The sequence below is a fragment of the Myotis yumanensis genome, unplaced genomic scaffold (assembly GCF_028538775.1).
Source record: "Myotis yumanensis isolate MYYU_CA2020_CCGP unplaced genomic scaffold, mMyoYum1.0.hap1 SCAF_13, whole genome shotgun sequence".
Lineage (NCBI taxonomy): Eukaryota > Metazoa > Chordata > Mammalia > Chiroptera > Vespertilionidae > Myotis > Myotis yumanensis.
In genome coordinates, this window is record NW_027223764.1 from 59,837,620 (window position 1) to 59,853,446 (window position 15,827).

The 15,827-nt window shown below is 59.2% G+C and overlaps 1 protein-coding gene across 2 annotated transcripts in view; it reads left to right on the forward strand.

The window, feature by feature from the left end:
* The window catches only part of GRID1 (glutamate ionotropic receptor delta type subunit 1), a 629,487-nt gene extending 613,911 nt beyond the window's left edge, over positions 1 to 15,576 (forward strand). For both annotated transcript variants that reach the window (XM_070433218.1, XM_070433219.1), the window contains 3 exons: positions 2,067 to 2,233; positions 6,942 to 7,182; positions 14,881 to 15,576. In XM_070433218.1, the coding sequence (XP_070289319.1) occupies positions 2,067 to 2,233; positions 6,942 to 7,182; positions 14,881 to 15,306 (834 nt within the window). In that variant the 3' untranslated portion in view covers positions 15,307 to 15,576. The remainder of the gene's footprint in view (positions 1 to 2,066; positions 2,234 to 6,941; positions 7,183 to 14,880) is intronic.
* Positions 15,577 to 15,827: the final 251 nt, after the last annotated feature.

Below are 15,827 nucleotides of genomic sequence, written 5' to 3' on the forward strand. Positions count from 1 at the left end.
AGGGCCAGCCCGCTGCCGCTGCCGTCCGCATGTGTCCACCGGCTGGCCCAGCGCTTTTCCTTTTCCTTTGTGGAATCACCTGAAAGGTAGACGGAAACATAATCTTAATTCTTCCTTTAGCAAGACATGCCCTTTTGAAATCACACAAATAACAGTGTCCGATTGTCATGGTGAATTGCACGTGTGGATGAAAAATGCCTCCGTCAGGCTAAAGCCAGATATCAGGTCATAAGTCAACATTTTGCTGAAAAACTTCATTGCTAAGAGGCGGACAATGTATCTTTCCTTGGGAAAATGCGTTTGCCAGCAGGGAAGAATTTCACAGACTGCTACCTCCCACGGGGAGGGGAGAGATGAGGTGACTTTGCAAAGTGCTTTAGGGACTTCTGGAATCGGCGTGGCCGGGAGTGAGGGTCTGATGTCCTGGAATTGCTTCCCGAGGTGAAGCTCTGGGTGGCACGGGCGTGTCCTTTCTTAGAGGACCGTTGGGCAGCATCATGCACGCTGGGCACAGCCTGTTCTGGGAGTGCCACATGCTGTCCACACCCCCCTGGTGGGAAGCGCTGGTGAGAAAATGAGCCGTGCTGGCCCAGGCACTCCGGGCCCCTAAAGGAGTCCAGTCTCGACCAGCTTCATGGAGGCAGCGGCGGTTCCCTTCGGAGAGTCTCAGTGGACAAAGACTCAAGGAGGGCGACAGGGACACGCTGACAACGTCGTGGAGCTGCTGCTTGCCACCCAGCCTTCCTGTCTGCGGTGTATCGGCCTCCCCACCAGCCCGGCCTGCGTCTCCCAGCTCCCGTGGGAACTGCGGGAGGCATGGGGAGAGGGCAAAGAGCACATGCTCTCCGTAGGAATAAACCAGACTTGGCTGCATTGAGAACATCCTGCTCTATTTTCAAAGTCGGCCAAGGGACAGTGTCGACTTTGCCTCTCCTTCCAGAATGCAAAGCAGCTCACACTTCTTCCCGTGCGCCGGCCTCCGGCACAGGCAGAGCTCTGGCTCCGGGGAGCGCCTGCCGAGGAAGGCGGATGGCGGTGCATGTGTGTGGACGTGGGTTCTCTTGTGTGGGCAGTGAAAGGCCAGTAGCAGAAACCCAGGCAGACACCCTAACAGCAGGAGCCCGTCCTTCATGGTTCCTCCCCATGTTGTGTCGTAAATCAGCGAGTGAGATACCAGACACCTTAATGAGCCAATTAATTAGGAGTCGTTCATTACGCGCAGCCCAGAGGGAGGTGTTTCTTACAATTCTCTGATGAAGACACAGAGGAAGTGTTTTGTATTTATACCTTTCGAGCTTCTTTGTCTGCAGGTTTTACAAAGGGCTCTGTGTGAGCGATTGTTACAGACAGTTTGTAATTTTGGACACATAAAGAACAAAGAACAAACATTTGGCATAAGAATACGGGAATTATTATCAGTATCAGTCCATTACGTTAGATGGCTAGCTTACAAGGTCAGACAGTTAAGTTTTTATCTTTTTCTATTATTCAAACTAAAACAGTTATTTTATAGAATATGAGACCTACTAAAAATGACAGAGTTTACAGAGCAAGGGACTATCTCACAGTAGCAGAGAATTTCAAACAGCAGTTTTATACAAGATGGAGGTTACTATGCTTCACCCATCACAAGTGCCTGACTTAGGTGGTGAGTCACAGCCCCTTGGGAGCACTGAGCCTGGGGCATCTCCCCTGTCCACCCAGCAGGGCTCAGCCGGGTTCCATGGAGAAATAGTAAATGGAAGCTTCTATGCTCCCCCTAGATCTCTGGTGGGAAAAATCTCAGTTCCCTGGGGCCAGGGCAAGCCTGTGCTGAGGGTAGGTCCGTGCCCTGAGGTGTGGGCACGGAGCCTGCAGAGGCAGCATCACCCCATCTGTCCGATCCCAGCCAGTCGTGGCGTCAGTGTGGCGTGGCGGACCTGCGGCCAGAGCACCAGGAGAGTGCGCGGTGCTGGCTGGCAGGCGGGCGATCTCGGAGGCCCCTCAAGTCCCACCATCGAGGAGCCTCGCTGCCTGAGGGGAGTATAGCAGGCTGGCCTGGCTGACTGCGTGGTCTTCTCTTTCAGGCAAAGAAGGGGAACTACGCCTTCCTGTGGGACCTGGCGGTGGTGGAGTACGCGGCCCTGACCGACGACGACTGCGCAGTGACCGTGGTCAGCAACAGCGTCAGCAGCAAGGGCTACGGTATCGCCCTGCAGCACGGCAGCCCCTACCGGGACCTCTTCTCCCAGAGGTGGGTGCCTCGTCAGGCAGCCCGGGGCCTGGGGTTGGAGGTGACCTGCTCCAGGCGATGAGAGTCAGCGCACACTTGTCTATTCACCCCCTCTCCTTGGCGCCAACCTGTGCACTGCTTGCTCCCCCCACCCCAGTGGGCTCCAGGCCAGGCCAGGCTCCAGGAGAGGAGGTGCTGATCTCGCTGGCAGCTGGGTGGGAGGGCGAGGCCAGCAGCAGGGACCACAGAGGACACCCCGGAGCAGGAGGAGACCGGGGACCTCCCAGAGGAGAGGCTTTGCAGTCTGAAGGATAAGTAGGAATTACCCAGGAATTTAAATTAAATGAATAAGTAATTGGGTCTGGCAAGGGCCCAACAATTACTTCTTAAGATAAATGCAAAGTAGGAAGAGTCACTGTGGACACGAAACAGAGGGCTGGTCAGAGGAGCAGAGGCTCCATGGTGCTGTGTGTGTGGACTGGGCAGACGCCCTCGCTTCCCGTCGCCCAGATCAGCATCCTGGTCCTCACGGCCAGCGAAGGGCGGGGAGGAGGGGCGGAGGGCTGTGTGGATGCAGAGGGTCCAGCCTGCGCTGGCCTAGACCTTCCAGGGTGGTTTGCTGGCACGAGTGCACCCCGTGACCCTGCGTCTGGCTCCTGGGCGTGATGGTTTCTAGAGGCTCCGTCTGCACACCTGGCCAGCCTCCTGGAGGACAATCGTCTTCGTCATCCCCGGGTTCCGCCACAGGAGCGTGCCTCGGTCCTTGGCCAGGGGCTGGCCTTCCTGAGGGTGGAAGTGGAGAAGCTCAGGGGCTTTGCCAGTGGCCAGCCCGCTCACAGGAGCTCTTGTCCCCAGGATGTCTCAGCCAGAAGCCCACCACTCACACCTGTCTGTGAGGTGACATCCTGGTGGGTGAAGGGGGCAGAACTGGAGCCCAGAGAGGCGTCCAGAAGGGCTGGCTGTGCCCAAACCCAAATGTGGCTGAAGTGCCGAGGGAAAAGGCCCACCTGGTGGACAGGCGTGGGGTCAGCCCTGTGGCCCGATTGGTGCCCTCACTCCAGCACCGAGGGTCACCCATGAGGAGGGCAAGTGTCGTTAGAGGTCATCAGAGCAGCACGCTGAGGCCCTCAGGGGGAGCAGACACCGGGGCTCACCCGCCGCTACCCGGGAGTTGGAAGAGAGCAGCAGGCTCCCTGCCCCAGGGCTGGCCCATGCTGTGTTGGATCTGCAGGCTCTTCCCTTCCTTCCCTTACCGCCTCCTGGGTTTGGACTGGGGTCTTCTCATCACCGGCAGGTGAGCCCCATCTAGAAAGGCCGAGGAGGGCCTCTGACTCACCCATCAGAGACTCGTGTGCAAAACTGGAAAAAGGAATAGAACTAATGAAGTGAGATGAGGCTTGGGGTTTACTGTAGCTTTTAATGAAGCAGACACCCTATGCCTCCCTTTGCTCCCGGAGCAGAGAGAAATGACTAGGGAGGAGGAGGAGAAGGAGGAGGAGGAGGGGGAGGAGGAGGAGGAGTGGGGAGGAGGAGGAGGACGAGGAGGAGGAGGAGGAGGAGGAGGAGGAGGAGGAGTGGGGAGGAGGAGGAGGAGGAGGACGAGGAGGAGGAGGAGGAGGAGGAGTGGGGAGGAGGACGAGGAGGAGGAGGAGGAGGGGGAGGAGGAGGAGGAGTGGGGAGGAGGACGAGGAGGAGGAAGACGAGGAGGAGGAGGAGGAGGGGGAGTGGGGAGGAGGAGGAGGAGTGTCTCAATTGCCCAGATTGCAAGCCTGAAGACAGAATGGCTTCTCTCCAGGTGCACAACCCACTGGTGTTCCTGAGGTTTGCCCCAGTCGGTTTTCTGAGACAGGAGGCCCAGGGCATTCCACAGACCATCAACCTGTGGGCACCTCTCCCCAGCAGAGGTCAAGGGGAGCCTGCTCACCTGCTGGCCTGCTGGGCCCCAACTGCCCCCTCCCGCTGGCCTGATCACGCCCAACTGCCCCTCACTGCCAGCCTGCTTGCCCCAACTGGCCTCCCCTGCTGCCCCCCCAGCTACCCACCAGGTAGCTTATGTGCCCCCAACAGAGCTCAAGGAGGCACAGGGTCCCGGCGGGAGGAGCCCAGGGCCCCGCGCATGCCCTGCTGGGCTCACCCTCCCTGCACTGGAGGGGAGAGCCAGACCCGCCGCCCCTCGTCATCGCATCCTGGGATGGTTCAGTGGAGTCAGGGCAACGGGGTCTCAGAGGAGGTCAGAGGGGGACCTGAGGGTACCCCACCCGGAGGAGGTGGTGGGGAGGGGGTGCTCACCCCCATAACTAAGGCTGAATTCAGAAGGAAGGCAGTGTCTTTTGTGGTGGAGCAGGACCCAGTCGGGCTGGGCCTGCGCCTTCCCTCTGCACTTGCTGGCCTCCGGGCTCTACGCAGTGTCTCTGGACAGAGGCCCATGGGCTGCTCCCGACCGGGGTCACCATGAGCAAAACTGGCCAGTCCAGTGTCCTTTGTTCTGGCAAGAAAGGACTTGTCACTCTGCTCGCCTCAGAAGGCCTCATGCTCTGAGGAGGTGCGAGTCCCGGGGCTGTGCTGGCTCCTGAGCTTCTTGTCGTCTGTACTGCAGCCCCTCTGGGCCGGGTGCACCTCCTGCCGGGCGATGGGTGCTGCGCGCGGGTGCTCAGACCTCCGGTGACTGATGGTGCTGCTGGCTCTGGAAGAGCCTGCAAGTGTGCAGACCGTGGCTGTCCCCGGCTGGGCGGCCTGGAGAGCGAGGGGCAGGTCCCCACAGCCCTCCGTGCCCTTCACAGGCAAAAAGGTGTCCTGTGAACAGCAGGCCTCTGTCTGCTCTGGAGTCAGGGCCACCTCCCCCCCCTCCCCCGCCCCCGTCCCAGGGCTAACATTTCCTCTGTTTGCGCCTCTTGCTCTGCAGAGCACGGGGCCCACAGCACAGCCGAGGTGCGGCGGGCTTGGGAGCAGGCGGAGTGGGCGTTCAGTACACGCTCAGCGTGCTTACCGGGCCTGCGGCCTGCGGCTCTGCTCCTGGCTGGAGGAAGGCGCCTGCAATTCTATGTCTGGAAAATAGGAGGGTGGCTAGGCAGAGGCTGCTCCGCTGGCTTCCTCGGGAGCAGTGGGGGTCACCGGGGGGCGTTCAGCCAGCCTCGTTCCAGGAGTCAGGCTGTGCCTGTGACTTGCTTATCTTTCCTCTGTTGCTGATATATTTACATTTTCTTTTTGATTTGTTTGTTATGTGTTTTACTTGATGTTTTCCTGTAAATTGCCTTGCATTCACCCTGGAATAATATTGGGCATAAAAAATGCAAACAGTTACAAGGAGCTAAAAGGAAACACATCAGCAAAACTAGGCAGCGGGCCTGCCATTGCAGCGTGAGCAGGAGAGTGGGGCTTGGCCAGCGTCCCCCTGAGCCAGACCCCCAAGAGCGCAGGCGACCTGCATTGCAGCCTGGGGCCCAGGAGACCAGGGCCTCTCGGGCCAGATGACTCGGCCCTGAAGAGGAGCTTGGCCACTTTCTTACTGCAGCTGTGGCAGGTCATCTAGATCAGAGCCCAGGTCTCAGCAGTGAAACCAGTTGGTAAGAACCACTAGAATGTACCGCGAGGACTGGCATGTGGACTGGTTAGCGCCCACTGCCTTTCAGCGAGGCGGCCTCTGTCAGTGCTGGGCTGCGCACCTGCCCCACCCGAGGCCCTCCCTTCTCCTCCTGGAATGCTAACGCTGCCAGCCATCACAGGCTTGGCAAGATAGCTCACCTCTGTGCCTCAACAGAAGTAACCATCTCAGAGGGTTGACATGAGAATTAAACACTATTGTTGAAGCACTCTGAACATTTCTTCTTTTTTAAAATATTTTTTATTGATTTTAGAGCGAGAGGGAGAGGTAGCGAGAGAGAAACATCCATGAGAGAAACATTGATCGGCTGCCTCTTGCATGCCTCCTCCTGGCATGTGCCCAACCTGGAATCTAACCATGACCTCTGGGTGCACAGGACGATGCTCAACAAGCTGAGCCACACCAGCTGGGCAGAACCTCCTTAACACACAGGATGTGCTGGATGCATGTGATTCATCATCTTCAGGCTTCCAGCTCCCTGTCACCTCCTCGCTGAGGTTTCCCTAACGCTCCCGTTCAGGCCACCGTCCCGAAGCCCCACTCGCAGCATCTGCCTCCATCCCATCGTGTTGGGCACAGCTTCTGACTTCACTCTGACTGCTGTACTTGTTTGTGTGTGTGTGTGTGTGTATGTGTGTGTGTGTGTGTGTGTGTGTGTGTATGTGTCTCAGGAGCTCAGCATGGAGAACATCATACTTGGCACAGTGAATGAGTGAGTGATTTGGCTAATCCTACTGGGAGCGACTTAGGATACAGTGATTGAAGCTTGAAAGAAATCATGTTGTAAGCATGACTCCTCAGTCCGCAGCTGAGTGTGTGGCTCACCCCTTCTGCATTGCCAGCTCCCTCTCCTCACGCCCAGGGCCCACCTGAGGCCCGGTGTGCTTTCCCTCGGACCTCATCCTTGGGAGGTAGGACGGGGTGGGGTGGGGAGTGGAGAGGTCTGGAGGCTTTTGAGGAGGAGAGGGACAAAGCCAGACCTGTGTTTTGGAAAGTGCACACACAGTGAGGAGCCGATGGGCGGGAAAGGCAGGGGCCAGAGCGGCTGATGATGCACCCTGTGTGGTGGGGCCGCTGAGGGCACAAGGTCAGGACCTGTGGCTCATGTGCGTGCGTCCTGTCTTGCAGAATCCTGGAGCTGCAAGACACCGGGGACCTGGACGTGCTGAAGCAGAAGTGGTGGCCGCGCACAGGCCGCTGCGACCTCGCCAGCCACGCCGGCACCCAGGCCGACGGCAGGGCCCTCAAGCTGCACAGCTTTGCCGGCGTCTTCTGCGTCCTGGCTGTCGGCCTCCTCCTCGCCTGCCTGGTGGCCGCCCTGGAGCTGTGGTGGACCAGCAACCGGTGCCGCCAGGAGACCCCCAAAGAGGTCCGTGCGGGCCCTGTTCCCTGTTCTGCAGCCAAGGCGGGGAGTCCTGGGTGGCGGTGGGCAGTTTCCGTCCGGGCGGTGCTGACTGAGGCTCCTGCCATGGACAGCGGTGCACATGGGGGAGGACGGTGTATTTGTTTCATTTTGATTTTAAAGCCAGAGACCACATGTAGGGGGTGTTTTCATGTCCAACAAAGTGCCAAGGCAGCTGCCATGACCGCTGACTTTCCCTGAAGAGCGGGCACAGCCTGAACCACGCAGGAGGGCCCACCCTGCCGCCCATGCCCACCCAACCTGCAGGGCCCAGCCTGGTTCTCCTGGGCTTCTCACCCAACCCAGTGGAGGGGGCTGGCCCTGCCCCTATCCCCCCCTTCCTTCCTCCCTCCTGGCCTGTGGAGCCTGGCCCGCCCTCCTGCAGGCACACCCAGCCCTGGGAGCCCCGCAGCCCCCAGCTGCCCCTTCCCTCCCTCACCAGCCTCAAGCTGGTTCTGCCTTCACACTTCCTTCTCCTGGGTTTTTGCTCTTCTTCAAGCTCTTTTTTGTGTGTGAAGTTTTCGTTAAGGTCCCCTGGAGACAACTTCTCTAAGGGAGGGTGGTGAGGAGTGGGGCTTCGTAAGGATACACGGCCATCGGAACTTCCACGCAGGCCCGTGGCTCCATCACAGGCCATCGCTGTGGCTATATACACCCCGCTGCTTCTCGAGCCACCGTCCCTCTTCCAGTTCAGGTGGAGACAGGCAGGTCTGAATTTCAAACAAGACACAGTAGAGGAACCAGCACCAAGACCAAAGGGGCAGCACAGCCATGACTCTGCCGCCTGGAGAGCGGGCCAGCCACACCCAGGCATCAGGCTGTGCGGCCTGGCAGCTGGCGGTGAGGGGACTCCTCCCCGCGAGTCTGTGTGTGCAGAGCGTCAGGGCCAGCGGGGTGTCTTGGAGCCGCTCCTGCAGGGCTGGGCGGACAGGCCCTCGTGGATCCACTCCCCATGGCTTGTTCTTTAAAACCGAAGCCCAAAGCCCATTTCCTTTGTGCAAATTCCCCTCAGGTCAGGGGAAGGGAGAGATTCCACAGGAGGGTGCGTCACACAGACAGGGAGGTGCTGCCCTGGGACCCTAAGCAGGCTCAGCCTCAGAATGTTCCTGGGGAGCCAGGTTCAGCGAGAGTCATTCTTCTTCTGGACTGGAAGCCCTGTCTGCTCAGGTCACGTCCCTTCACACCCTAGTCTAGTGTTTAGAGACAGGCTCAACCTGGACAGCCCAGAATGCAGAGCTGTGAGGGTGTGTGTGAGAGAGTGTGTGTGAATGTGTGTGACTATATATAAGTGTGTGAGTGACTGTATATGAGTGTGAGAGTGTGAGTGTGAATGTGTGTGAGAGTGTGTGTTTGTGTGAGTGTGTATATGTGAGTATGTGTGACTATATATAAGTGTGTGTGAGTGACTATATGAGTGTGAGGGTGTGTGTGTGAGTGACTGTATATGAGTGTGAGTGTGAGAGTATTAGTGTGTGTGAGTGTGTGTGATTGTATATAAGTGTGTGTGAGTGTATGAGTGTGATTGTGAGAGTGTGAGTGTGAATGTGAGAGTATGTGTTAGTGTGAGTGTGTGTGACTGTATATAAGTGTGTGTGAGTGAGTGACTATATGAGTGTGAGGGTGTGTGTGTGAGTGGCTGTATATGATTGTGAGGGTGTGTGTGACTGCATATGAGTGTGTGAGTGTGAGAGTATGTGTGAGTGTGTGTGACTGTATATAAGTGTGTGTGTGTGTGTGTGTGTGTGTGAGTGGCTATATATGAGGGTGAAGGTGAAGGTGTGTGTGAATGTGTGTGTGAGTTACTATATGAGTGTGTGTGTGAGTGGCTATATATGAGGGTGAAGGTGAGGGTGTGTGTGAATGTGTGTGTGAGTTACTATATGAGTGTGTGTGAGTGGCTATAGATGAGGGTGAGGGTGTGTGTGAATGTGTGTGTGAGTGGAGAGGGAGAGGCAGTCTGGGGAGACGGAGGCAGAGGTGGAAAGAGAGAGACAGGCCAGGAAACGGGGCGGTGGAGCCATGTGAGCAGCTCCCTCCTTGGCAGTCAGCCCCCGTCTTCCATTCTGGCTCCCGCATGTGCCTGGGCGCGGGCCCAGGGGTGAGGATGAAACATGGGTCCTGCTCCCACGGGAGGGAGAACCGGCGAGGAGGCCGGTGGAGAGTGCTGGGTGCTGCGTGTAAGGACAATGCTGTCTTTTTCCTGTGCTCACGCGCTTCTGGTCTTCAGGCGAAGTCCCTCCCTCCCTCCCTCCCTCCCTCCCTCCCTCTTTTCCTCCTTTAATGAGTGCACCTTACCTCCCACGGGTTTACCTCCACAGGCAGGTGGACAGAGAAGCCAGCCAGGCAGTCTCTGTCCTGGGAGGGAGCAGCCGGTTCCCTCAAATGCCCGGGTCCTCAGGTAGGGGTGCAGGGCTGCGGGTGAGGGAGAGCTCTTGGGGGTTGGGTTGTAGAGCTGAGTGTCGCAGGGTTTGTACAAATCCTGGGGCTGGGATGAGATTGGAAGTCGCCTGCAGGAGGGTGAGCAGCACAGGCAGCCATCTTCCTCCCAGAGCCCTGGGGCTGCCCGGAATCACAGGCGGCTGCAGGGGGCGGTGCTGGAGGGGAGGCAGGGACTTGCTCCCAAGGACTGAGCGGCCAGGGGTTTGGACCTTATCAGAGAGGGAACAGGAACCAGGAAATCGGTTCAAAAGCAGGGTTTTAGAAGCATGTCTTTAAAACCTTCCGTGAGTAATGAGGGATTTAATCCAGACCAACTCGGTCACTGGCTGCCTGTGTCCTGGAGAAGAATGTGCAATCCGGCGGAGTGTCTGGCTCATCACACGGTGCGTTATGTGGGGGCACAGCCGGTTCATTCAGAGCCGGAGACCTGCCTTCCGGGGCAGCCCTCGTCCCTGTGAGGGCTTGTGAGTTTAGACACTTACTTGAGGAAGAGCAGTAATGTGAGCTCAACCCCTTAATATTCATGTGGGTCTGAGCTCACATTCTTCTGAGGAATCAGATGAGCATGTAGCTACCAGTGCAGGTGAGCATGCCACCCTCTGCAGGTGCAGTGAAGAGCCAACACCAGGTTTAGGGGGAAAGTGGAGTCATTGCTCTGAGAATAAACCATTCATGAAATAAAGATGAGAACTGCGAGAACGGGAGAGGCCATGAGGACCGAGGGGTGAGCATCCATCACTGGGCGGGACCTGGGGTTCGGTTGCTGCCTGGCTGCGCCCCCTGCAGATAGGAGCTGACCCAGGCCGGAGCCAACCTAGTCTTGCCAGCTCCCCTCCAGGCCAGGCAGCTGGCCTCGGAGCAGCTGGGCCCCTCAGAGCAGGCCCTCTGGTGGCCAGGCTGACCCTGCCTGCACGCCCTCCTGCTCTCCATGAAGATTCCACCTGGGGCCTCCCTTTGGCTCTACCCCTTCACGCCCCCACTCCTGATGCTTTTCCAACTCCATGAAGAGGTGCCTCTGCTGCACCCTCTCCAGCCTCACTGACGCCAGCCTCACAGCTGCCCGAGGCTCCAGGAGGGAAGGCGTCCAAGTGCCTCTGTAGCCCTGTCCCCTGGGTTGGTCACTGGTGGCCCCGGGGCTACTCCCTTAAAGGCCCTGGTGATGGCAGGAGGGACACAGGGTCAATGAGTCGTGCGTGAGTCAGCACGTACCCCTGTGCCAGGGAGAACGGCATGTTCTCCTGGGCTCTCCTCCATCCTCAGAACATCAAGGGGGCATCTGACCCTAGGAAGTAGGGCTCAGGAGCGATCCAGCTGAACTGGGCCGTGCTCAGGTGTGTCCTTGGGTGTGCCCTGGGCCATCCTCAGGTGTGTCCTGGGTGTGCCCTGGGCCGTCCTCGGGTGTGTCCTTGGGTGTGCCCTGGGCCGTCAGCAGGTGTGTCCTTGGGTGTGCCCTGGGCCGTCCTCGGGTGTGTCCTGGGTGTGCCCTGGGCTGTCCTCGTGTGTGTCCTGGGTGTGCCCTGGGCTGTCCTCGTGTGTGTCCTGGGTGTGCCCTGGGCCGTCCTCGTGTGTGTCCTGGGTGTGCCCTGGGCCGTACTCGTGTGTGTCCTGGGTGTGCCCTGGGCCGTACTCGTGTGTGTCCTGGGTGTGCCCTGGGCCGTACTCGTGTGTCCTGGGTGTGCCCTGGGCTGTCCTCGTGTGTGTCCTGGGTGTGCCCTGGGCCGTACTCGTGTGTGTCCTGGGTGTGCCCTGGGCCGTACTCGTGTGTGTCCTGGGTGTGCCCTGGGCCGTCCTCGTGTGTGTCCTGGGTGTGCCCTGGGCCGTCCTCGTGTGTGTCCTGGGTGTGCCCTGGGCCGTCCTCGTGTGTGTCCTGGGTGTGCCCTGGGCTGTCTTCAGGTGTGTCCTGGGGTGTGCCCTGTGCTGTCCTTCCGGGCTTTATAGACCCCGTGGAACAGGAAAAACCCGGAAGGAACACAGGAAAGAGGAGAAGGCAAGATTCAGCAGCTGAGGAGCCCCCAGCCCGCTCTAATCCCAGGACCACCTGCTTGGCCAGTAGTTTTCCTTTTCTGGGAGCTGCAGGCTCTGCCAGGGGTGCCTGGCCTGTCCAGCTTCCTCCAAATTTTGCTGGCTGCGAAGAGAAGGGGAGGTTGTATTAAGAACCCCAAGAGCGTCTGAAGTTCTCCCTCCAGTTCTCCAGCTTCCGGGAACTCTGGTACCAGTTCGTGCCTTTCATAGATTCTGAAACGACAATAGTCTGTAGAGTCAATGTTTGCCAATGCAGCTGTGGCCTGACTGTGGCTAATGCAGACACAGGAGCCGAGTTAGGAAGTCCTCACAGCCAGCAGGAGGCTGGTGGTCAGTGGGGGCAAGGCTTGTCCAGAGGCTGAGCCCAGGCCCAGGATGGCGTCGCGGAGCAGGGGCTGCTGGGGCACGCCACTGTACTGGACGGCACAGCACCCGCCAGCCTCGGCACCTCTTCATTCACCAGCTTCAAGCCTGCTGCCCTCGCTTGGGCCACGCCCTGCCCTGGGCGATAGGCTGGGGCCCTTTCAGCACTCTCCTTCCGAAAGGAGGTGAACCCTGGCCTCCCAGCCAGGGCGAGTCACCTCAGAGGGGCCCTGAAACATGGCAGTGAGCGAATACTATCAGAGATGCCCTCACATGCAAGAGTAACCACAGACACAGGAAACCCAGGAAAGGTTACGGGGAGAACAGGATCGGCCATGCTGAAGGGACTTGAAGAGAAATTTTTACCAACTGTGGAAGGAGTTGGGGAAAGACAGTGTGTGCATCACACGTAGTTAGTTGAGCAATGAAAAGGCTCACAGTCTCCAGCTGCTTCCGCTAAGAGTACCCCTGACATTTGCCACCCAAAGGTGCTCTCCACTCAGGATGGTCTCCCAACAGCAGCCGTGCGTTCGGCGGTGTGGGCTTCAGGTCACTGGTGTCTGTGTGCAAGTCATGAGCGAAGACAGGTGTAGAGAGTGTGGCTCTGCTCTCCCCGGGGGGCTGGGAGCAGGGAGGGACGCGGAGCGGCCCATGAAGGCTGAGTCCTCGCGGGGTCAGCACGCGGCTGTGCACTCGGCGAGAGGATTCAGACCAGCCCCTTAGGGCTCCCACTGCCTGGTCCCTCCCCAACCGGCACTCCAGGGGCAGCCGCTGGCATGGCCCTTAGATCTGTGTGGTTTCTTTGTCTTTTTTCATTGAAAACACAGTAAGGACTTTCACATTGTGTGGGGTTTCTGACACCTGTACCAGGCGGGCAGCAGACGGTTCTCCCCCTGCGTGGGGGCCGGCCTCACACAGCCTGAGCTCGTGGGATGCTCACCCCAGGCTGAGCTTGGTCTGCCCTTTGGAGTTTGACGTCAGCGAGGTATGGGCAGCAGGCACGACCTTGCCTGGCACACGGCACAGGCGCTGCTGGAAAAGAGACTGCGGCTTCCAGCACCACATGGAGGGCGTGGCGCCTCCACTGAACCATGGAAGTCGATTGCATTGTCTGTTTCTAAGGAACTTCAAAGCAGTTTGATGTCCTTGGTTTATTCTCAACAAATAACCAAGTTATTTGAAAGGAAGGTCACATGTTCTCTTTTCCTTTCTTTCCTAAGCAAACAAACAAACAGACCAATTTTCTTGATGCCACTCACCATAAGGAGAGACTCAGGGGTTAGGATCCCTCCATCTCCACAGCCTCAGGCCAGGATACCAGGAAGGTCGGCTGACCCTGGGAAGTCCCTTTCTCTGCCCTTCCCGCCCATCACCCCCATCCCCAGCCAGGCCCAGGCCCTTGAGCCTGCAGCACAGGGACACGCCCGCCTGGGCATCCCTGGAGGTGGCTCTGGGAGAAGTGCTTCCTGCTCCAGGCGCTGCCTCTGTATCTCTGCCCCATGTTTCCAGGGTGTGTCCAGGTGTGTGTCGTGGGGTGTGTCCCGGGGGTGTGTCCCGGGGTGTGTCGTGGGGTGTGTTCCGGAGGTGTGTCCTAGAGTGTGTTCTGGGGGTGTGTCCTGGGGTGTGTCCCGGGGTGTGTCTCCAGGGTGTGTCCCTGGGGAGCTCATTTGCCTTCCAGAACCCCAGCTTCTTTTATGTAGTGGGGAGAGGGGGTGATTACGCATCTTTTGAGCATCATGAACACGGCATGCAAATGCATGGGCACATAGCTAAAGGGCTATTCCTTTGGCCCCATCAGAGAACACCCTCCTGTGTCTCCAGTCCTGCAAGCATCTTCCCCCAAGGTCACTGGGTGTGACGGCAGTGATCCTAACGAGTGGGAAGGGAGGCGCACTGCCCAGGCTGGCTTGTGGGGTTTTGCTACTAGGGGCAGTGTCCTAGGGACGGGTCCCCAGCTCGCCAAGGGCTGGCCCTGCAGCCAAGGGAGGAGGGGAAATGCGCTTGCTCACCACTGTCCACAGGCCCTAGAGGCCAGGGTCTGCAGCCTCCGAGAGCTGGAGAAAGCCAGCCGTGGCTCCCGGTCGTGTTCCCAGAAAGGGGCCTGGCCCTGAGCAGTCTGCCTGGGGTCAGCCGGCCGGTAGCATGTAGGTTCTTGACTTCATGCAGGAAAGATTTCACAACACGAGCCCAGGTGACTGTGAGGCAATGTTTATTAAAGCCGGGACGGAAAACAAGAAAGGGTTTCGCATAGAAGCAGCAACAGGAGTGCCCGGCTGGGCCGCTAGCTCTCTGGGGAGTCAGAGAAAAGGGGGTCTTGGGGTCAGGTGGAGGGGACTAGCCTGGGAGGAGCTGCCACTGCCCATTGCTCCCCAGGTTGCAAGCCTCATGGGGTCCCTTAGAGCAGGACTGCTTGGCTGTGGGGAAGGAGAGGGGGCGGCAATGGCGGCGGCTCCTGGGGAGAGCGCTGGGTCCTTTGTCTTGGGGGTTATTTCTCTCGCAGGCGGGAATCTGAGGGGTGGCCTGGGGAGGGTTCCAGCAGAACAGTCACCAGTTTCCAGGTGGGCTCCTCCAGGGCCGTGGTGGCCACCGATGGGTCAGTGCCAGGGCAGGGGTGTCAGGCATCACAGCTGGTCCTGGTGCCGCCCACCTGGTTTTGCGGCTTTTCTGGGCCTGGAGCTGAAATACAGCCAGGGTGTCATCTGTGGGACATGTTCTCTGCGGGAGGGGCCTGCTGGGACTGCTCTGCCGGGGGCTCAGCCAGGGCCTCAGCGCCCTGCCCCCGCCTGGCTGCGGGCCGTCGGGGAGCGGGGGGCTGGCTGACCTCCCTGTGCTTCCCTCCAGGACAAGGAGGTGAACCTGGAGCAGGTGCATCGGCGCATGAACAGCCTCCTGGATGAGGACGTCGCTCACAAGCAGATCTCCCCGGCGTCCATCGAGCTCTCGGCCCTGGAGATGGGGGGGCTGGCGCCCGGCCAGGCCCTGGAGCCCACGCGGGAGTACCCGAACCCCCAGCTCTCGGTCAGCACCTTTCTGCCTGAGCAGAGCGGCCACGGCCCCGGCCGGACACTCACGGCAGGGCCCAGCGGCCTGCCGCTGCCGCTGGGCGGCTCAGCCACCATGCCCTCCGTGCCCTGCAAGCACAGGTCGCCCAACGGGGGGCTGTTCCGCCAGAGCCCGGTGAAGACGCCCATCCCCATGGCCTTCCAGCCCGTGCCCGGGGGCGTCCTCCCCGAGGCCCTGGACACCGCCCACGGCACCTCCATCTGACCAGCCTCCGCCCTCCCGCCGCCCACCCACCCGACCAGCAGAGCTTTTTAATACGAGGAAACCACACACACAAACACACACACACGCACACACACACACACGCACACGCACACGCACACACACTCGTTTTTCTTGTACATACCTGTAAATAATGACAGAATGGAGTGGGGTAAAAGTGTATTTTGAATATTCCCAATTTTCGAAGTCAGTAAAAAAACCACAAAAACGGTGTGAACGACTTTGTAAGTTTTGTTCTATATGAATAAAAAGGCAAATTCCTTGTGATCGTTCTGAAGTGCCAGAGAAGCGGGGCCTGGCCTTCCTGAGGGCAGGAGGACGGGTGCGGGGCTGCAGGGGGGTGGGAGGTAGGGAAGGAGGGGGTGCAGGCCCCAGAAGCCCATGCTGCCAGCCCGCTCTGTACCTCCTCTGCGGGCTCCTCTCAGGCCTCAGGCAGGTGAGGGCCCCAGGCGCCTGGGCCTGGCCGGCGCTGTGCGGCTGTGCGATGGGGTCGCGGGTCCTGT